Here is a 22340-nt window from a genome sequence, read left to right as displayed (position 1 = left end):
AGCGTGATTACAGAGAGAAGTGGAACACGAAGGGGGTGGTTTTACCGTTCGAACGGTCGGTTCCATAACGCGGAGGCTGTTGCGCAACGATTTGCGGAATTAAGGCGGAAAAGAACAGGGAAAACGAGCGCGGGAATTTATGGCGGTGCAGCTGGCCTCTCCGGGAAAACCGCGCTCCTCCGAATTAACCCCCTCGGAGAGGGGTTATTTAATTATTTCATTTTGATCTTTCCTGTTTAATCTCGCTCGGTGCCCTGCACGCGTCACGCTGGAAAATAAGCTAATCTGTATTCCTCGAACCCTTGGAGATTCATTTCTCTGGTGATAGATAGACTGTGGAAAACTTGCTTAGGATGCATGAAATACAAGAGAATTGAAGTGGTAATTAACGGACCTTGGATATCAATGAAAGTAAAACTTGTCTGCTTACGAGAAAATGAGTTACATGAAAATAACGTATCAGTGATATTATTTGATGTTTTGCCACCAATGCATAAATTCCGTTTCTGTTTTACTACCCCCGTCAAAAGTTATTCGATCAAACAAATCCACTGTAATCACCTTGTGAGCGAAAATGCATTTCCGAGTCGTAGATTACTGCAGTCCCCTGAATAAATTGCTTCTGTTTGCTGTTTTTAACAGGCCGGAAACGTCCTAATGGAGAGGCCGCGACAATGGTTTGGCGCCCCCATGCCGGTGACGCGCCGGAGACGTAATTTTCGAGGCTGAGGAATAGGGTCGTCGCGAATTCGAGTCGAGGCTTCTCCGTTCGCGAAGATAGAACGCCGCGGCGGGGCTGACTTTGACAAAGAAAACGGTGCGTTAACGGGCAGGCTCCCATGGAATTCGCCTGAGACGGTGAGCTATGGGGAGTGGAAAAAATAGCAGGGTAACTGGCGAAAGGTGTCCTCTGGCCGGTGACGCGGCGGAAATTCCTCCGAGAATTATTTCTAGGACGGAAGAGCTCGAGATTAATTGCTGCTCCCGAAGGCGCTCGCTGCACAACGCGGGCCCATGATGCCGTTTAATTAACCCTTCCACGGTGAGTGCATTTCGTTGTCGACTCGGCGAACACGCGAAAGAATTCCGCCGGACCGGAACTCGACACGCTTCCGTCACGTTTTCGTTAACGAACAATTAGTCTCGCTCAATCGAGCATCGATCGCCAAATTTTTGCGGCCTCGACCCCGGCCCCGGCCCCGCGATTCTTCCGTTGCTCCGTTCAGCAATTTTATAAAATTTTGCCAACTTCGATGACAATCCATCTATCTCTGCACCTATTTTATACTATTCTTTTCAGTTACTCTCTATTTTGGAATCGCGTGCCTCGTTCTTCTCCGTCTAATTTCTTCCGTTTCGTGTCAAGGGCCTGCAGTTAACCTAATAGTTTCGATGCTCGCGTCAAGCACGCTTGTCACGAAAAGATGGCAATTTTTTGTTTAACGTCGAGCACGCTCGCCCTCGCTTCAGCATAATTAACCACGCAACTTCAAACTTCAATGTTACACTCGAAGGGTTAAGAATGGTTAGGCGAGATCGATTTTCGTAACGCAAAAATAAAGTACTGATTGTAAAAGAAGGATGAGGTTGATGAAACCTTTGCGCGGGAAATGAAAACGAGAAGGAATATTTGAGGACGCAAAGAGAAGGAGTCTGGCGCAGTTCTGAGACATTTCCGCAAGAATGTTTAAAAATTGTTGAAGAAAGCTCGGGAATAAATAGCCGGGGGTCTGGCATGAAGGGTCAAAGAAGAGGGCCAAGAGACAGGTTGGTAGAAACGAGAAAAGCACGAATGCCCGACTATAAAGAGCAGTTTTGCGGGGGATGGGTGCTCGCGAGATGTAACGAGCATGGCAACGGGAGAGGGCGGCGCTTGTTAACGAACCGCGTAAATCTGGACCCGCTTCGAAAAACATCATGAAATTTAGTCTGCCGGCGAACGTCCGTATTTCATTTTTAATCAACGATCCCCAGGCAAATCGGCCTCTCCAATTCGCCGCTCGTTATTCCCATTGAATTGCCTTTTGAACAACTTTCAAAGCTTCAAAACAACCCTCTCGCCCACCCCCACCGTGGCATTCGGTCTCCTCGGATTTGAAATTCCGATTTCCCGCGCGAGCTTCGTGGAGATTCAAAAGGGCGGAACGAAGGAATCGCGGGATGTCTCCCGGTACAGTTTTACGATCGGAGAACCGAAACGAGTCGCTTCTCTCCGTTTTTGTTGTCCCCGAAAGCTGCTGGCTGTCGAGCCTTGAATTTTTAACGAGCCTTCGTCTGCTGGAAGCTCGTTTAAAGCGTAATGCTGTCGAATGATTCTTTAAACGGACAGCCCCGCCTCGGGCCCGCGGTAAATACATAATGCGACGGAAACACGAAAACGAAACGAGCAAGTCCGTGGAAAACAATTTTCTCCCAGGCTAACTCGAGCCTAATTCCCGTTGCATTTCTTCGGAAAATGTAATCGAACGTGTCGACCGACGAATAATCGAAACAAAGTCCGAGGTATAGGAAAGAGTGTAAAGAGCACGAGGCGTGGACATAAGAAAATGGCTCACTTACGTAAAGTTTCAAGCCGACTCTCGGGGACATGAGCGTTTCAACGTGCAAGTTACTCGACCAGAAGAATGTTCTCGCCCAGTCCGCGAACGTCAACAATAATTTACGTTGTTCACCGTGGGTGATTCACGTGCAGCGAACGGGCACGTGTTTTCCCCCGATCGATCGGCAAGGAAACAGCAAGCCCTGCTTTCCAGCTTCTCGTATTTCGAACAATTGCGCCAACGACAGCAGAATTTCCCTGGAACATCAGGCGATTCTATGGAAAGAAAAAACTCGGCTCGGCAATTGGTTGTTCCGGCGTCGCAACCTTGATCGCGCAAATGGAAATGAAATTTGCAAGCACGGGAAACACGAGCGTTCGCACGGCCGCGAGAAGAGAAAGGCGGGCGAAATTGTCTTTTGCTCGGGGCAGGAACCGAGCACCGTGAAGCGGAAAACCCGTGGAAAGAACGGGCATTAGAGCGTGCCCGGTTGAAAGGTCGGGAAAATTTAGCCGGCCGATCCGCGGCAGCCCGTTCCATCGTATATCTCTGGCCCCGGGAAAGTTCGCGTCTTCTTTCAGCTCCGTTCTGCCCACGAATCCGCTGGATCCCGCTCGATTCCGCTCCGCCCACGCGGACGTAGCCGCGAGCGAAAACCGCTCCGGGAAACACTCGGCCTTACCACTTCCATCTCGCTTTTAATCACTTCCCTCCCGGGCTCTTTCACCGCCGTCCTTCCGTTCCCCTTTCTTTCAACCCTTCGACCGTATCGAGAAATATTCGGTCGGTCTCGTTCGATATTTTCTTCGAACACGATTAAAAGTGAGAAGTACACACTTTATACTTGAAGCGTCAAAAGAACGATATATTTAACACTAGGTTTACGGGACCCGTGAAAATGACGGGTTCTAATATTTTAACTGTTTGCACTCGGCGCTGTTTTCAATCTAAAACTATATTTTTCTTCCGTCTTACAATATTTTCATTTTATTCGTACGAAACTGATCCGATTTCTACATATAATATTGAAATGTTTAGTAATCTATTAAATACAAATTTTGTAATGCAACAAATATTGTGTAATATTTTTTGTAATTTCTTTGAAATAACGCCACAACAATTTCTAGTGGTGCTTCAGAGTCACCACTCGAGTGCAAAGGGTTAAATTTACGGTTATTGAGATTGTGAAGATCCATCTACGTGGAATTACTCGACAAATTTACTTCTTTGGGTATATATTATTTTAAAAATGGCTAAAAACTTGGATAGACACATTCTTTTTATTTTTTAAAGTAATGCAAAATACTCGCTTTTAGTGCTCCGTAAACCCAGTGTTAATCGTTCGCCGGATTAGGCGGAAATTCCTCCTCCGAAATTTTCCGCTGCGCTCGGTGCGCTCGACGCGCCGCGCCGCGATCCTGCATAAATCTTCCGGGGAAGCTGAACGCTTAAGCGTTCGGGGGGTCCGATCGATAAGCGGCCAACGCAATTGCACTATTCTCGACGAGTAGTTCCTCCCTTCGGCCGTCGTTGCTTCAACTTTAATCCACGTCGCGTCGCGTCGCGTCGTGGGAACCGCGCGACAGCACAGTTCTCCCCGTTGTCGTTTCTTTCCACGATTCCATCGGATCTCTACTATCTCCCGCGATAAATATCTTGTTCGACGAATCCGCCGTTTCTCGGTGCAACCAGGTCGCGGGTCTTTGTGCAAAACACGAATTTAGTCAGTGTTCCTACAAGCACACTGAACGCATTTACGAAAGAAACTAGCCGGTGCGATTTGAAATTCTGAAAACAATTTGCGAAGAAAAATTTTCTATACAGAAAAGTTAGATAGTAACCATTTCGCTGGAGAAAATAACAACAGCTGCAACAAACGAACCGGAAGAGAAGCGCACAATTCTACGATCGGAATATTTTCCGATTGGCGTGTGCTTTTTCCCGCATTTTTCCGAGCACCGTCGAATTGAAATAACCGGCCGTTCAGAATTCGCAGGACGGGTTCGAGGTAATCGCCGGCGTCGTTCGTACGAAAGGATCGAGAGTCGAGCCTGGCACGAAGAGCTAGGAGAGATCGGCGGCCGCTCGACTTCCGCTACTCTTTGAAACATCTACGAGTCCTAAGAATATCGTCGCACGACCGTCGGAACGATAACGATCGTGCAAATAGGAATAAAACCGTTTGTCTGCGAGAAGAGAGACGGATAAAGAGAAGTGTTCGAAAAATGCGGCGGTCTCCGGCGTGTCGCGTCGCTTTCCCGACGTCGTCGTTTTGCACGGCGTCGTTCGGCGTCGCTTCAGCGTATCGGCAGGCGGTGTACGTAGGTACCTGGTCGCGCGTGATCGATCGCGCGGTTCCTCGCTCTCATCCTTATCCTTATCGGTCGAGGTTATCCTTGTCCCTCGATCCTCCTCTGTCCTCTCGACGAGGGAACCGACAGAACCAATTCTCTCCCATTACGCGTAGTCCAACGACAGGGCCTGCACGATCCTCGGGTCGGCCTTGCTGGCCTCCCGGAACTCCTCCAGCGTCAGCCTGTTGTCGTGGTTCTTGTCCATGAAATCGAAGATCTTGTCCACCCTTTCCTGCGGCGTGTCCGTGTGCCCCGCCTGCGGTTCCTGCCCCTGAAACATTCCCACCGAGACCCAGGTTAAACCGTTTCTCCGACTTGTACAATTCTAGCTGGCTACTGCTACCGTCGCCATCGCCTCTCTCTCTCTCTCTCTCTCTCTCTCTCTCTCTCTCTCTCTCTCTCTCTCTCTCTCTCTCTCTCTCTCTCTCTCTCTCTCTCTCTCTCTCTCTCTTTACCTTCGAGCATCCCTTTTCCAAGTCGTTTTCGGAAAAGAAACTCCACCTTTCGGCGATCTTGCCGGCATTGTGCGGATTCACTGAACGAGACCGAGCCCTCGGGACTCCTCGAAAATTGCTGACAACCGTAAACGCGAGAGCCCGGATCTCCTCTCTCGGAGACTACAAATTGACCAAAAAAATTGGCACATTGAGCTTCACGGGACCCTCGTAAAGCGGAAGCTTCAATCTTCGAGTCTACGACGGGTCGAGTCGGGGAACAATTTTTTTCAGCTCGGTAGACGTGTTCGAATTTGTGAAAGGGCCTAGCCGATTAAGATGGTTAAAACTGCCCTTAGAGGTTTTTCAACGATTAATCAACCATTCGAAAGCTGACCCAGAAAAACCCCTCTGAGCAAAATTTCAACCCCCTATCTTGCCCGTGAGGGTAGTTACAGGGCTATCGAGTCAAAGTGCCGACGTCTTGTGTCAACTTTAAGCTGCTCGTTCAGAGCGTAATAAAATCGTAAATAAAAATTGTTGATGAACTTTTAGGATCTTTGGGACCTCAAGCTTTAAATCCAGGTTGGATTCTGTCGCGAGAGCAATTTTCAGGTTCTCGCCTGCCATGTCAGACAAAAGTTAACCATGGGTGGTGAAAGTAGAAGTTTCAAACTTTGAATTAAGCTGCTCCTTCAAAGCGTAATAAAATCGTAACTAAAAATTTTTTATGAACATTTAGGAGCTTGGGGACCCCTCAAGCTTTAAATCCAGGTTGGATTCTGTCGCGAGAGCAATTTTCAGGTTCTCGCCTGCCATGTCAGACAAAAGTTAACCATGGGTGGTGAAAGTAGAAGTTTCAAGCTTTGAATTAAGCTGCTCCTTCAAAGCGTAATAAAATCGTAACTAAAAATTTTTTATGAACATTTAGGAGCTTGGGGACCCCTCAAGCTTTAAATCCAGGTTGGATTCTGTCGCGAGAGCAATTTTCAGGTTCTCGCCTGCCATGTCAGACAAAAGTTAACCATGGGTGGTGAAAGTAGAAGTTTCAAGCTTTGAATTAAGCTGCTCCTTCAAAGCGTAATAAAATCGTAACTAAAAATTTTTTATGAACATTTAGGAGCTTGGGGACCCCTCAAGCTTTAAATCCAAGTTGGATTCTGTCGCGAGAGCAATTTTCAGGTTCTCGCCTGCCATGTCAGACAAAAGTTAACCATGGGTGGTGAAAGTAGAAGTTTCAAGCTTTGAATTAAGCTGCTCGTTCAAAGCGTAATAAAATCGTAACTAAAAATTTTTTATGAACATTTAGGAGCTTGGGGACCCCTCAAGCTTTAAATCCAAGTTGGATTCTGTCGCGAGAGCAATTTTCAGGTTCTCGCCTGCTATGTCAGACAAAAGTTAACCCTTAGCACTCGAGTGGTGACTCTGAAGCACCACTAGAAATTGTTGTGGCGTTATTTCAAGGTAATTACAAAAAATATTACAAAATATTTGTTACATTACAAAATTTCTATTCAATAGATTACTAAACATATAAATATTCTATGTGGAAATCGGATCAGTTTCGTACGAATAAAATGAAAATATTCTAAGACGGAAGAAAAGTTTAGTTTTAGAATGAAAATAGCGCCGAGTGCAAAGGGTTAACCATGGGTGGTGAAAGTAGATGTTTCAAGCTTTGAAACGAGCTTGTTTTTCTAAAATGTTTTTTCACTCAATTATCACGGTTTAAATATCCACAATTCGATACTTGGTGGATCCACGTTGGAATATTTTTTGGATCAGTAATCTAAAGCGTAACCTAAAGAATTCGCACGCTTGTGCGAAAGGTGCCGCGAGCACGCCATTCAGTTTAATTCAATTATCCCGCAGCGAAAAGCAGTACACGATAAATTTCGCTCGGGTCACGGCAGTCCCTCGAGTACCATTAGGGTGTTAATGGCCTGCTCGCAGCCCGATCGGCGATCGCGTCGAGCGATGAATCAAGATGACAGGCGACGACGCATACGGCGGAAGAATTGGCCGACGGTGGCATGATCGTGCAGCGTAACGAAAGGGCGAGAGCTGAAAGTTAAAGGCGCTGCCGCGTCTATTCTCGGCGGTGTAAAATTCGCGGAAAGTAGGTCGTGAACTTGTACGCGAGCGCGTTGTTAAATGAAAAACGAAGGCAACGGCGGCGGATTTTTTGAAGAACCAAGGAAAGCTGAAATGCAACGGCGGCGTCGTTTGCGGTAATCGGTCGCTGTTCAAGCTTTAAGCGACCTTAAGCGAAGTCGCAGGTTTCCCCGGCACGGGCGTACTTTATATTTTCGTTCTAAAGAGGGCCGCGCTAATCCCCCAGAGTCCCGATACGCTTGCAACGCGCATCGAAACCGGGACACCGGCCACAAAGGCGGACTTTTATTCAATGATTTCTCGCGGCAAAGCGTGCAGCACCGTGGCATAATTTCTGTTTTAAAACGAGATGGAACACGCCGCCGGAGCCGAGCCGAGCCGAGCCGAGCCGAGCCGAGCCGAGTTTTATCGTTGTATCGCGACGCACGCGTACGCCCTAGCGGATTTTTCCTTTTTTCTTCGCCCGCCGCGAAACGCGAGATCCGCGATACCGTTGTCCCGTGGAAACCGCGAGATCGTTTAATGCGATCCACGTGGAGGGGAAATTGGCTCGCCGTGCCATTTTTCTTTCACCGTCACAATGGCTGCGCGGATTTATGCGCCGCGTCGATGTTCCCTGAAATTCCTACGGGATATCGCAGTCGCGCGAGAATCGAGCTCGTTTCGCCGTTAATTGCGAATTTCTATGCGAAATAAACATTCCCTTACAACCAGGTTAATCGCAGGAACCGAGCAGAAATTTTTGTCTGTTTTCTACCTGAATTGTAGGATACTACTAATATATATAATAGCCCGAAAATAATGCAATGGCTGTTCTAAATTGTTCTGACGTGTTTTCCGTACCGTATACTTGCGAGAAAGACCGGCTGTCCGAGGGTTGAACAAACGATGTATACTTATTAAGTCCGCCGGAAGGTCCTGTCCGTTTTTTAAAAGTTAATCGAGTCGCGAGGGCAGCTAATCGAAGTTTTTCGTGTCGAGATGATAAGCTCGAAAGAAATCACGCACGCGGATCGCACCTCTCTCTCTCTCTCTCTCTCTCTCTCTCTCTCTCTCTCTCTCCCTCCCTCCTTCAATGTTTAACATTCATCGGCGGTTTAACGCTGCTAAGGCTGAAATCACGAGCAATTATCGCCGCGATGTCGGCCCGCGATATTCCAGCATGAGAGCACGAAAACGAATAACAAATCAACGGCAAAGAACCTGTTGTGTTCGTCGAGGCAACGTTAAATCCCCCCGGCGAAATTACTCGTGGATTTTCAAATTTTATCGGGGTTCCTTATCTTCTGGGTTCGACCATAATTTTTCTTTAAATCGAGCACTACCGATTTCGTTCAACAATTGGGCCTCTGTCGCTGTGCGTTTATTCGTAAAATCGTTCTGTACCTTCAACGTTCGCGAAAAACTTGATATATGGTTTTTGCAAATCAAACAGAAATATTGATCGTTTTATGAGGTCACCTTCTGTCACGGTGTAATTTATTTACTCGTAAAATCGCATCGATCTTCTCTGCTGTATGGGTTCGTCAGAAAGTTGTTGCAAAATATTGCCCGTTGGATTGGATAATGCTCTGCCACGCTGCGCGCCATTTATTTATTCATAATATTTACCTTGTACGCGATACCGTCGCGGCAGGTTTTATGCATTTGCGATCGGGCACGCGGATGGAACTGTTGCTTTAAGCAAATAAACTGTTTGACAGGAGAATTTCGTTTCGCGCAGTGATAATCGAGCCGTTCGCAAAACGATTAATCATCTCCCAAGTTTGCTGCCAAACGTTTCGGAGAAATTTAAAAATCGAAAAACAAATTAGGTAGATTAATATTTCTTTGAAAATCTTTCGATTAACCGTATCAATTTACTTCTATGGGAACTCGAAATTAATTCTCGATTATTCTTCCTGTCGCGGAGGAGACGTCAATTAGCTCATATTTGTATCGTCAGGAAGACCGAGAAACAACGCTGTTATCGTCAATTTTGTCAATGAGGCATTTTGTCGAGACGCTCGATTCACAGTCGAACGTGCGAATTGTTCCACGATTGGCAACAAGTGATAGTCATTGCGTGCGCGTTATTGCGCTTACGGATGCAAATGGGTCGATTCGTTGGAAAACGATCGTCCGTAATTGACGGGGCACAATTTTTCGGTGGTAAATGAAGGTGTAATTCAGGCGCATCTGTACCCAGTGTTCGAATCGAGGACAAACGGCGGGGCAATTAGCAGGAACGGCCGCGAGCGTTATCTGCGCGGGCCAAAAGGTGATACGCGTAATCCTCCGTTAAGAAAAAAGCCAGGGTTCTCGGTTGCTCGTAAATTTCGCGAGATAGCCGTCAAACGCGCGCATGATATTTTATAGGTTTGAAATGGCGGGGGTGGGAGGGGGTGGCAAACAAGCTGGCGTTCGGCCAACCGCGTTTAACGAATATGAATGGACCGCAAGAGCAACGTTGTCTCCTGCGAAATGAGTGGACACGGGGAAAACCTGCATGATTCTCCCGTGCCACCCCGTGCACCGGCAGCGATAACGACCGTAACAGTTTGCTGCAGAATGCACCAGTTTCCGAGCGAAACTCCGTTCGCATAAATAATGATTATTCCCGCGCGCGCACGCGACCCGTATCCATGGCCGATCACCGTCTACCGTCTCGAGGCTCGCTCGGTATTTATTTCAACGGGATCCTGGCGCCGAAATATCGACAGGTCGATGTTCTATGAGCCCCAAGAAGCAGCGGGGGCACCGTCGCTCACGGAAAATGCGATTTAAAAGTTGCGAAATTCTGCGGACGACGCGACGCGACGCGACGCGACGCGACGCGGTTGAAACCGAAACAAATTGCGTTTCGACTGCCGCGCGGCAGACTTGGGAATCGATTTTCATTGCTATCTATTCGTGCTTCGGGTGTTTCATTCAATTCCGCGGAATAGCGCGATCACCGTTTCTCGTTGGAAATGCGATTTAAAAGTTGTGCAAGAATACAGGAGAAATCGGAGCGGGGAACGTTTTCCTTTAACCGGGTTTGACGGGCGCCGATGTTTCGAACGAATCGAAGTTGATCACCCTGCACACTTTAAATGACATGACGGCGCGTTCGAGGTTAACATGTGTTTCCGTATTTTTCTGAAAATCGTACAGTACGTCAAGAAATTGATAAAAGGCGAGTCTTCGCGCGGCGCGAAACAGACCGAAACATCCAACGTCGAGAAAAAGGTATTCCAGCTTTCAATTTCGTTGCCGGCTGATTCAACGTTGTTTTCGCGTGTCTATACTGAAACATTGTTTACAGCGATCGAGCGGGCCGAATGTTATCAAGCAGTGAGTGGCACCAGATCTTGATTGTTCGGTTTTTGCGCGATCGAACGGGCTGTGCTCTTTGTGCGACGTTATCGTTCCGCGCGCAGACAGGAAAAGTTAGCGTTCACGGCGAGCGAGCCGAACGTTGTCGAGAACCGACAGCGACCGAGCCTTGATTGTTAGTTTTTAGTGCACGATCGAACGGATTACCGAACGGATTTTTGTCGGAAGTTTTAGCGGTCGCCCGGCTCCCGACAACGTTAACGAGACAATCGTCGAGCGCAATCCGGCGAGCCGTTGTCGACGGCGGCTGGCTAGATAGCGTTACCGTTTCAGGTTAATCGCGACCCGGGTCGACGTGTTTTTACAGTCGATCGAGCGAAACAACGAACTTCTCCCAGATTCAGGGACGAGCCGCTGATACCCCGAACGCGAGAACCGAGCGACGATAACGAGAGCATTGTCCAAGGAAACATGTGTACTCACTATCATCTCGTATATCGCCTCCACGATCTTATACATCTCGTCCCTCGTGATGAAACCGTCGTTGTCCACGTCGTACAGTCGAAACGCCCCTGGAAGCAAAAAATCGATTCTCTGTGATCATTACTATATCGTCAGATCACAGCGGATTTTTATGCATTTATGTGCAGGCTAAATCTCTATTTTTACCGAGAGGAATTTTGTTAGTGGATAAATCGACCCGGTTCCTCGTCCCAAAATGATCCATAAAAGTTAGGATTTGCATAAAGGTCCGCAGTCTAATTATTGCAAGCAGGTCTCCCGTGCATGCGCGATGTCGTAAAAATAAATTTAAGTGGAGTCTCGCATAATGGGCTTTAAAAATGCAACAGGTCAATAAATTGGAACGTGCTCGTTGTTGAAAGGCTGTTAAAGAACACTCGTTAACAAGTAGACTATCGGCAGGAGCGGTACACATTGTCGTACGAAGATTGTCATACTCACAGTGCAGTTTCTCGTCCAAGTCGCCCCGCGACGTCACCGAGAGCGCTCTTATGAATTCCTCGAATTCTATCGTGCCGTCCTGCAAGAGAATCGTCCGGATCCAGTGGCACATTGTCGTCTCTCTCTCCCTCTCTCCCTCTCTCTCTGTCTCTCGCTCTCTCCGCCGAGGCGACGAGGAGGGCCATCGCGGAAATTGATTGTCCGGCGTGTTTCGAAAGCAGCCATTTGTAAAACGTTCTCGCGCTCGCCGAAAACTGTTTACCACCGAGAGGAAAATCGCGGGGGCGAGGAATCGTGAAATATCGTCCGGCGGGGACACGAGGACACCGTGACAAGCTACGTAACGCTTCGAGCTGGACCATTAAACGCGCAGACGCCGCTCCGGTCTGTTTCCGGTCCCCGGTGGACAATGCCACGAGTGGATCAACGGGAATGGAAAAAACACCCGAGGGAACGCGGAGGGAGGGGTAAAATTACGAGACACCGAGGCTTTGGCCAATACGCACATGGACACTTTTAACAAATCACCGAGGATTATTTCAATTTTTAAAAGCCCATTGCCGCCCGTGCCTCAACAATTTTTAGCGGACAAGTTACTTCCGGTAACGTCATCCGAGAATGTGAGATTCACAATATCTCGTGCAGCGTATTCTATATGAAATTCCTTGAGTTTCCGTTCCGAGAGTTTCTAGATTAAAAAATAAAAATGGTGTCTCCCTTCTACCGGCGATGATGCAACACGCTTTCTCTTTCGCGAGACGAGCGCCGTGAGGGGTCCGAAATTTTCTATTACCGAATGCCGCCGTGGCTTTATTCCCGTCTCGATGGCCACGAATTCCACTTTTCCCTGCAGTAAAACTCGCAGCTAAAAGACGCCTAAAACGACGGATCTTTATGCAAGATAAAAATTGTGCGCGTCAGCTCCGAGAAACACATTGGCCCCGAAAACCGACGATGTTTCAACTGTTACGGGTATCGTCGGAAAGAATGGCACGCTCGTAAACCTAGATCCGGTTTAGAACCTCTAGCCTCGCAATCGGTTCCCCATAGAGCGAACTACACCTCAACGCCGGGAACACCGTAAGCTCTAGTCGTAAATTATACGTCTCATTGTTACATTCTTCCGGGCCCTCTTTTGCTTTTATATTTCGGCTGCGCGTTCTTATCGCGAACCTGCGAAATTGGCACGCGGCTACGAATGGCTGCTTTGTGGACATTTTTCGGCACCCGAAGCTGCGTCCTCGCGAGCTTTATGCGGTCACTCTGGTGGCAGCGTTTCTTATTCCCAGCGAGAAATTTCTCTCCAAGCTTCCAAAGACCCTAGCCGCGTTTCTTCAAATTTCCGCCCAAGAGAAATCTTTTGACACCCGAAGCTTTTTATTCGCAAGCTTTCGCGGAATTTAGGAGATTCTACGGGCAGTGTTTCTTTAAATTTCCAGCGAGAAATTTTTACCGAAGCCATTAATTTCTTTGCAAGCTTCCAAAAACTCTAGCAGCATTTCTTTAAATTTCCGCTCAAGAGAAATTTTAGGACACGTAGAGCTTTTTATTTGCAAGCTTTAGCAGAATTTAGGAGATTCTACGGGCAGTGTTTCTTTAAATTTCCAGCGAGAACTTTTTACCGAAGCTATTAGTTTCTTTGCAAGCTTCCAAAGAATCGCAGAGTTCCGAAGACTCTAGATTTCTTTCTCGCAACAAATTTTAGGACACCCGAAGCTTTTGTATTTGCAAGCTTCCGCAGTATTTAGAAGATTCTAGAGGCACTGTTTCCTTGAATTTCCGGCGAGAACTTTTCACCGAAGCTATTAATTTCTCTGCAAGCTTCCCAAGAATCGCAGAATTCCGAAGACTCTAGATTTCTTTAAATTTCTCGCAACAAATTTTCGGACGCCCGAAGCTTTTTATTTGCAAGCTTCCGCAAACCCCCAAGCTCTAGAGACAGTGTTTCTCTAAATTGCCAGCGCTCCCGTCGCAATTCCCGGCGAATTGGAAAATTGAAATGCTTTCCCGGCACGAAGTTGTCGAGGAAAAGTTCTCGCGTGACGAAGGACGAGTCACGGCGAGCGGACACATTCCTCTCGGCGAAAATTTGAAAGAGGATCGCGTGTCGCGAATTTCCGACGAACGACAGGGATCACGAAAAAGCCCCGGACAAAGTTGCATCAACGATAGTGATCGATCACCGCTGTCCACTGCAACCAGAGTTTCGGGTAAAGCTGATTTTTTTCGAACGTTTTCGAGAGCTCGACGAGCACCGTCTCGAAATCGATAAAGCGGTTATCCAGGTCGATAATTAAACTATCCAACAAATTTCAACGATTCTTTACGTTTCGACGACCCCAACAGGTGTTTTTACAAGTTTTTGCAACGGGAATTTTTTTGCGCAGCGACCGCGAGTGCTGTGCAAATGTTTTTCGCGCGAAACGATTCTGCGCACGTTCCCGAATGCAGCGGTATATTTGTTTGCAACATCACGGAGGATTAAACTGATGTAAAAAATAGCGAAAAATTTAGATAGACGAGTTCTTGTTATTTTTATGAATTAATGTGAAATGGTCACGTTCAGTGCTCCGGGATTCTAGTGTTAAAGAAACTCAAGTCATTTGGTCCACTTAGAAAAAAATTTATACCGACTGCATTTTGGGAATTAGAACCGCAGGCAAATCGAGAAATTATGCGTTGGACAGTGTTGTCGCCGGCAAACTTACACTGTTCTCGTCGTAAACCCTAAATGCGAGCATGGCGAACTTCGAGGGGTCACCTTGAGGATAGAACTGCTTGTAGATCTTTATGAAAACCTGGAATCATGCGCATCGATTTTCGTTCAATTACCGCATCGCGCTTTTTACATACCTTTTTAAATACCTGTTCCGTTAGTCGGCCGTTGGGACAGTCTTTCAGGAATCCTTTGTGCCTAAACAGACAGACGTTCAACGGGTTATCCATCTTTGTTCCGTTGCAAAACGATCGACTAACGAATTTAAAGTGGAAAAACCACACGGTACGATCTAATAATTAATCATCTGGTGTTCGTGGTAAAAATCTCGAACGAGATTGATTCCGAAACGAACACGACGTTCTCCGATTACGTTTCCCCGATCATTTTTCTCTTCGAGCAAAGAAAAAGGGAAGTTCGTTCGTTTGGACTCACCATTCTCGAATCTCATCCTCGGTAACTGAAACAAAAACGAAAAGAATCGTTCAGACTCGAGCGAAAGACACTGGTGAAAGGGTGGGAAGGGTGAAAGGTCGAGGACGATGAGGGTAGCTGCTGGAACGAGCACAGATTTTCCCGAAAATTCGACAGATCGCAAAAATTTTCGAAACGTTCGGCTTTTAATGTTGGAACCACGCGGCCATTGATCTCTCAATATTCGCCGCGCCAAATTCACTGGATATTGGCTGACAGTTCATTGTTACATTTTCATGGAAAATAGTAAAACAGTTGGCGAAAAGGGAAATTGAATCGAAAGTGGAATTGAAAGCTCGGAGAATTAACAGAGTGGAGAATCAGTCCGAATCGGAAGCAACAAAACTAAATTTTAATCGCAAAAATTTGCCTCCTTTCCACCATGTTTCCCTCGAGTTTCATTTCCACTGTGTTTTTAATATTTCGATGATTTTTACAAATATTAAAGGCGTGCCGATTAGACTGCGGATTTTCCGCATTTACGACAAAATGCAGTGCAATTCAAGGCAGTAAAAATAAATTTTGACCAAGCATACAATCACAGAAGTATAAAAATGTTATTTTGCACGCAGATCCTCAGCGATATTCCGGGAAGTTTTCCATTGTAAAACATTGTTGTTAAGGACACGACTGCTCTGGAACAATCGCGGGAAGGGTAGGTCGCGTTTCCGCACCAGTTTCCGCGGAACAAAAGTGGAGCCGTTCCATCGGGAGTATTCCACCTCCCGCAGTTTTTACAACGAACGCTGGCTAATCTTGCCGAATAATTTATGGCCGCGCAGAGGAAATACACGCGGATCGATCATGAATTCCTGTTATTCCCCGAGAAAACGGGTACGTGGAAATTCTCGGAGCCGGTTCTCGATTAGTTCCGTTCCGAGTTTCGTCTGTGTTCCTTTGCGTCGGTTCCGTCCCGTTTCGCTCGGGCTCGTCTCGTTCTCCGCGTAACGTTTCGCCTCGTTTCATCACGGTTATGAGGGTAACCGCTTAAAACGCGCGGTGCCTCCAGCAAGGAGATTCGCGGCCAGAAAGAGCCTCGAAGAACCTCGAATTTCAAAACGAAAACTTTCTAGAAATGCGAAAGCTCGGCCCACGACGCGACGAACCGAAAACCCGGGAAACGACAACTTCCGAAACTATTCTGATCAAACTTTGACGTATAGTTTCCTGGCAGACGTCCCCGGTCACTCTGCCCTCTTCGTTCCCAATCCAGCCTCTCTGTATTCAAAATTTGCTCGCGAGACTCGCCCATTTTGAGGCGTTAGACCGATCCGAAAGTTCTCTCGGATTTACCCAGATTTATCACAAACATTCTATACGAAAGTTGAACACGCGATAAGGTGATGGCACTCGGTCTGATAAGGAAGAAAGTCGCAGGATAGGTCATTGGGAAGGAAAGCTCGCGAGGAACCCGATCCCGGAAGAGGAAGGTGATCCAGATAAACCGCGGGGAGATAGTCGAAAGAAACAATTAAAGCTCGAGTTCGGTAGGAGGCAGAAACTGGGAAGCAGACGAGGGGGGGGGGGCAATTAAACCCACTTGGCCTGGTACCAATTACGGGCCAGAGGAGGTTCGCCATGAGAAACTCGCTCGGAAACCGGAGTCGTGTGGTCACCTCGAAACTTTCCTCGACCACCGAGGGGGGAAATTCTTCGGCGAAAAGGGAAGTCCCATCGTCAACCCCGGCTCGTGCCGCTAATTATTAGACGGGCGTGTGGTCGCGGACTATAACGCGCCGGAACGTTTGTCGCCTCGCGGTTAAACACGCGAGCGTAGCGCTCCGGGACGGCGGACTGGGTGGAGTATAGCTGCCTTCGTTTCTCCGGTGGTCGCATAAACGCAACGATCCGTCGTTTATGGAGTACAATATCCGTCGAGACTCGTCTCGCGGGCCAATTCCATTGTGCAATCTTGTTTCCGCCGGGTAATCCGATCTACGCGTTCGCAGATTGACTCGTCGATCAACGGGAGACGAGAGTATCGCGTACCTCTATTGATCCCCGTCGATCGTTTTTCCCCTGTTCCCCATTAACATTCCCACCTGGCAGTTCTGACTCGAGCAGGAATTCAAAACTTTCACTCCGAACAGTGTATTAACCCTTTGCACTCGGCGCTGTTTTAATTCTGAAACTAAATTTTTCTGCCGTCTTAGAATATTTTCAATCCATTGAATGCAAATGTTTCTAGTGAAAACTGTCATTGAAATTGAGAGAGGAGCGGATTCTCGGTAATCTCGTTGCGATTTTTAACGAAATATTGCGATCTCAGCCCGAAAAAATGAATACAAATGTTGAAATGTAACAAATATTGTGTAATATTTCTTGTAATTTCTTTGAAATAATGCCACAGCAATTTCTAGTGGCCCTTCAGAGTCACCACTCGAGTGCAAAGGTTAACCCTTAGCACTCGAATGGCGACTGTAAGGCTTACTGTAAGTAAATTTGTTTGTATTTCATAAATTACTAATCACTTCAGTATCGTACGAGTAAGTTGCACCATTTTCGTACGTATAACATGAAAAATATATATATATATAGAAGGGAAATATTCTAGGTTGGAAGAAATGTTTCGTTTTGCTGTTAAAACAGCTTCGAGTGCAAAGGGTTAATATTGGTATACAATTATGTACCAGTTCCTTTCTTGCAAGTTTTAATATTCTTGCTCGCCTAAATTGTACAGAGATTTCCGTGTACATTGTCTCTTTCGCCGAAACTGGCAATAGTTGTCTCGCTAGTTGCAAACAGTTGTCCACGTAGCTCTTACGTCTCGCAATTAACACCGAGAATTTTGATCTCCGCCGCGAGTGTCCGTTCGCAAGAACCGTTCCGAATAAAGATTCCTCCGTGCGAAAACTTCGAGTATAACGAGCTCTTAAATCTTAAGCGGACTTTGAAAACGGACCGGTAAGATACAGCTCCTTATCCGAGGAAAGTTCCGGCCTGTTTCGGAAACTGTGTTCAACAGAAATTACGTTTACCGTTTCGTTGCACAGGACGATCATTTTCCTGGCGGACGAGAACCGAGCGATCTTGAAGCACGGCAAAACTTCAGTTCGATAAACTGACGGAACTTCCCGGCGGACCTAATATATTGTTGTAACTCAGATTCTTCGCAACTTCTCACCGGAAATCTTTCGCACAGCCATTCTAAGAAGGTAGCGACAAACGGGGCCCTGTAACTTTCACCGTTGTACTAACGTAAACAGGATCAAATAGTCGAAGCGACGTAAAATAGCGGCGCGCGGAGAGCTATTTCTCAAAGAGTCGCGAGACGCTCGGTGTCCCTTTCAAATGATATGCACTCCCAACCGAAGAGACGCGCTTCAACGTTGCGCAGTTGAATTCATGTCGGCCGTTAATCTTGCAAAGATGCCGCCGAGACGAGGGAACGCTAATTTCCGGAAAAATACGACCCTCCGAGAACAGATATTTCATCCCGCGATTCCTGCTTTCGCAAACAATGTCTGACTTGGACGAATCGCACGATGCGTGCCCCTCTGAAATTGTATGCACTTCCCAGACGCGATGCAGTCGAATTCGCGTTGGTCGTTAATCTTGGAAAAACGCGGAGGACGCTAATGTCCGGAACGAATGCGATCTTCCGAAACAAATACTTAAGGGGCGCCTTGGTGGTTCAGAAAAATTCGGTGCTGTATAAATATTAAAAAATGGAAATCAAAATTCTTTTATTCGACCCTATTTTTCCCGTGTACGTGGCTCCTTCGGGAAAACGTCTGACTTACTACAGGTTGTAGGGAAGTTCGCGCGGTCACGAACACGTGAAAATTGTAGACTTTCGAGCGGCCGACATTTTCAGAGGACGTTTTTACAGCGGAAGTCGAAGCTGTCGCGCGCAATCTCTCTCCCCTCGGTTCGCGAATCTCGCGGACAAACGCTTCCGATAACGGTCCCAGGGGACCTGGGTTCGGTTTACAAACGAAAGAACCGAGCCGAGCCATCGGCTTATCCTCGAGTCTCAGATCCGAGGAAGATACGGCGGGGCACAATGCGATCGTGGATAACGCGAGGACGAAGATACTTTTGTTAGTGCCCCGACAAAGAATCGGCCGTATCGATCGGCGTGCCCCACGTGTTCCGGCAGCTTCGAATAAAGTGAATTTACCGGTGATGGGACGCGATGCACCGCGCACCCGTGCACCGCGGTCTGCATTGCGGCCGACTCTTTCAGCTCGGCGAACAAACCGGATACCGATGCTGGCCCGATGCTTTATTGCCGCGAATCGCGATCGTCCTTCGAACCACCCGTGGCCACGCAGTCTCTTTATCGCCGTGACCTTGATTCGTTATCGAAAAACGATCTAATACCCGGGCCGGTTAATTGCTCCGAGTCTTCGCCGGCTACCCTTTTTCCTCTCTGGCTCTCGCAATTTTCACGTTATCGAAATTGGACGTACGCTGGAACACTCTCCCGGCCCCGCCATTGCTATCGATTCCTTGACGAGGGAAGATCGGCCGACGGGTTCGCACGGTTCTCCGAAAAGGGGACGTGTAGGATTGCTTTATTATTTCCTGAAGGGGATTGAACGGGTTCGATAATTCGTCCAAATGTGCAGCAAAATGCTAACGAAATATTAACCCTTTGCACTCGCCGCTATTTTCATTGTAAAACTAAATTTTTCTTCCGTCTTCGAATATTCTCATTTTATTCGTACGAAACTGATCTGATTTCCACATATAATATTTAAATCTTTAGTAATCTGTTGAATACAAATTTTGTAATGTAACAAATATTTCGTAATATTTTTTGTAATTTCTTTGAAATAATGCCACAACAATTTCTAGCGGTGCTTCAGAGTCACCACTCGAGTGCAAAGGGTTAAGGGCTGGGTGCGCGAGCCTAATGTACCAGAAAGATTTAGAATGATATATTTTGTCGTTCGATTTGAACACGTTCAACGCCACGTCAGCCATATGTGGCTGACGGAATTATTTGTGCAGGTTTTAAAATGAATTTCTACGTTGATATATTCATCGCACTAAACTTAATTAGGATCTGCAACATGCAAGAAAGTTGGAGGATTACTCAGTATCGTACATTTAATTTTTTGCAATTTTTATTTCATTAAACAACTTTCTTTTTATGGAATTTTTCGGGTTTCTAGTTTGGCGTTACTATCCGCGCGTATTAATAATAATCCCCCGCGAACGTAGAGCAGCGGTATTTTCGAAAAGCGGCGGGCAGAATTAGCCGGCGAGCCCGCAGCGGAAAAAGTTGATCGGGGGTTTTTTTTCTTTAAATAAAATAAGCGAAGAGCACGCGATCGGTTTTTCATTATTCCGAATCGCTATGTTCTCGCTCGCTCCGCGTGTTTACCTTTCACGCTCGGCAAAGCGCGGGATTCGATTATTTTCGAGCCGGGTGCCTCACGCCCGGCGGGAGCTCGCTATTTAGACGAATCGAAATAGAAAAAGGAGAGTAGGTCGTTCGACGAATGAGAAAGAATCTCGGTCCCTCGCGCGGAATTGCTTCGGGGGCGTTTGCTTTCTCTCTCGCCGATTTTACGAGCATCGGGGGCCAGTAAAATCGCGGGAGGTCGAGTTTGGCCAACAAAGAATACGAAAGAGAGCGTACATTACGCCGATTGACGTCGATTCTTTCGAAAATCCACGGAATCGCGAAGTCGCCCGAAAGACAAACCCGACGACGAGACTGAGGACTCGTTCCACGTTTATCGCCGCAGTTCGAACTTCGAGAACGATCCTCGAACGAGGAAAAAGTCGATTCGGTCGCGTGATCGCTCGTCCCGCGTGTTCGTTAGCGGGCCGACTCGAACGAGCTCGTTATTTCCGCGAGATTGTTCGATGGCACTCTGAAATGTGCGAACACGTTACTTGAACGGAACAAGGGACTCGGGAACAGAAGGATTCGAGGTACACGGAATTCGAATGAAAGTCGAGATCGAGTCTCGAAACGCTATCGAAGCAAAAACACTGAAAGTATCCAGTCGAAAAATCGGGAAGACGAAATCGCCGCGAGAGAAGCAACGAAATTACTTATCTGGATTTCCAAATGATTTGTTGCTGCAGTCAGCGCAGCAAATTTGATCGGAACCTGAAAAATACTAGAAGAGTGACTTCCGGCATGCTACGTCTCAAAATTTCGCTTTCTATTTAGCGGAGTAAATTATTTCTATCTCGTAGCATTTTTGATTCGAGACGAAATTGGAGATTGGTCTCCTATTCGAGAGAGAGAGAGAGAGAGAGAGAGAGAGAGATGACCTCGCCCTTAGGGTTTCCTATAGTGGTCGCTACTTGGCGCGAGCCCTTGCGAGGTTCGTTGAGCCGAGGATTAGAAGAGGGCCGGGTGCTTCTCGCGCCACGAGCTCCGGTTCTCCGTTCTCCGCGGAACGAGGGATTTCAGGGCTTTATTACTGAAACGAAAGAAGAGAAACTGCATCCACCGGGAACGCGCTACCGACACGAATCAACCGTCGAGTGGATGGAAATAATGAGACGAACCGGCGCGCAAGCTTCCCCCGTGACGAGGCCAGCTTGCTCGATATCTCTCGTTCAATGATGAAACGTTAAACCAATTGGAAAGTCTACCTTCCGAGGAACAATATAACCTGCCGTGCTTCCGAACCGCGTACCTACCGTTCCGTCTTTAAACACAATAGAACCAGCAATCCTTTCAATCAATACGGAGAGAAACAATGGCGCAGGTAATTGAACGACTGCTTTTTCTCTGCCAAAATGTCAGGTATCCAGAACAATTTACGATGTATTCGCTCGCTACAGAAGTTCAAGCCAAGAGACTCCGTATTAAATCGAACAATATTATCTTTTATTTCCCCGTTCGATAAACCGAAGAATCTAGACTGTATAAAAAGCCGAGCAGTTTTTGATCCGTAAGAAACGAGAGAAAATGTAATATAAGAAACGTGCCGGGAATCGTGGGGGACTCTAATTTCACGGAGGGGATTACATTTGCGACCCTCCCGCTGTCTGCGGAGGGACGTCGCGAATATCAATACGGTGACGAGGACGTTGATTGATACGCGTCGAACATCGGCCGAGTTGCGAACGCGAACACGTTTCGTCCGAGAGCGCGCCGCGCCCTTTGTCCCTTTGTTTCTGCTCCTCCCGTGTTTTCCCCAGGGCCGCGGTTTCGAATCGACGAGAAATGTTCGCGAGCAACCGGACTTTATCGAGCGCGCGACACCGAGGAATACGGGACAGCTGTTCGCCGGAGAAAATATGGTTGCAGCCGTTGTAGCAAATGTTGCGTGCGCGCGGACTCGGAAATTGGAAAATGCGATTCGAGTGCAACGTTGCTCACGGATCCCGTTAAAGTCTGCCTTGCTCGCGAGGACTCCTTTGCGTACGGGGAAATCCCTGCGATCCGAAAAATTAGGATCAATTCCCGCGGAGCTGCCGCTTCCGCTTCGTCGATCGCGATTCACATCGTTCACTGTAATTTCAACGG

General features: G+C 47.3%; 2 protein-coding genes across 3 annotated transcripts in view; both read right to left on the bottom strand.

Annotated features, from left to right (window-relative positions):
• The window catches only part of LOC143357380 (uncharacterized), a 41290-nt gene extending 36366 nt beyond the window's left edge, over positions 1-4924 (bottom strand). The window contains exon 1 of the mRNA XM_076793825.1: positions 4870-4924. The gene's annotated coding sequence lies outside the window, so the exon portion shown is untranslated. The remainder of the gene's footprint in view (positions 1-4869) is intronic.
• Positions 4440-22340, bottom strand: part of LOC143357378 (frequenin-2) — a 37599-nt gene continuing 19698 nt past the window's right edge. The window contains exons 2-7 of one of the 2 annotated variants that reach the window (XM_076793823.1): positions 14855-14879; positions 14557-14617; positions 14412-14501; positions 11704-11782; positions 11224-11312; positions 4440-5165 (exon numbers count right to left, since the gene is read on the bottom strand). In XM_076793823.1, the coding sequence (XP_076649938.1) occupies positions 4998-5165; positions 11224-11312; positions 11704-11782; positions 14412-14501; positions 14557-14617; positions 14855-14879 (512 nt within the window). In that variant the 3' untranslated portion in view covers positions 4440-4997. The remainder of the gene's footprint in view (positions 5166-11223; positions 11313-11703; positions 11783-14411; positions 14502-14556; positions 14618-14854; positions 14880-22340) is intronic. The other variant, XM_076793824.1, reaches the window with a different exon arrangement.

The sequence above is a fragment of the Halictus rubicundus genome, chromosome 9, assembly GCF_050948215.1.
Source record: "Halictus rubicundus isolate RS-2024b chromosome 9, iyHalRubi1_principal, whole genome shotgun sequence".
Taxonomy (NCBI): Eukaryota; Metazoa; Arthropoda; class Insecta; order Hymenoptera; family Halictidae; genus Halictus; species Halictus rubicundus.
This window is presented reverse-complemented; position numbering and strand designations above follow the sequence as displayed.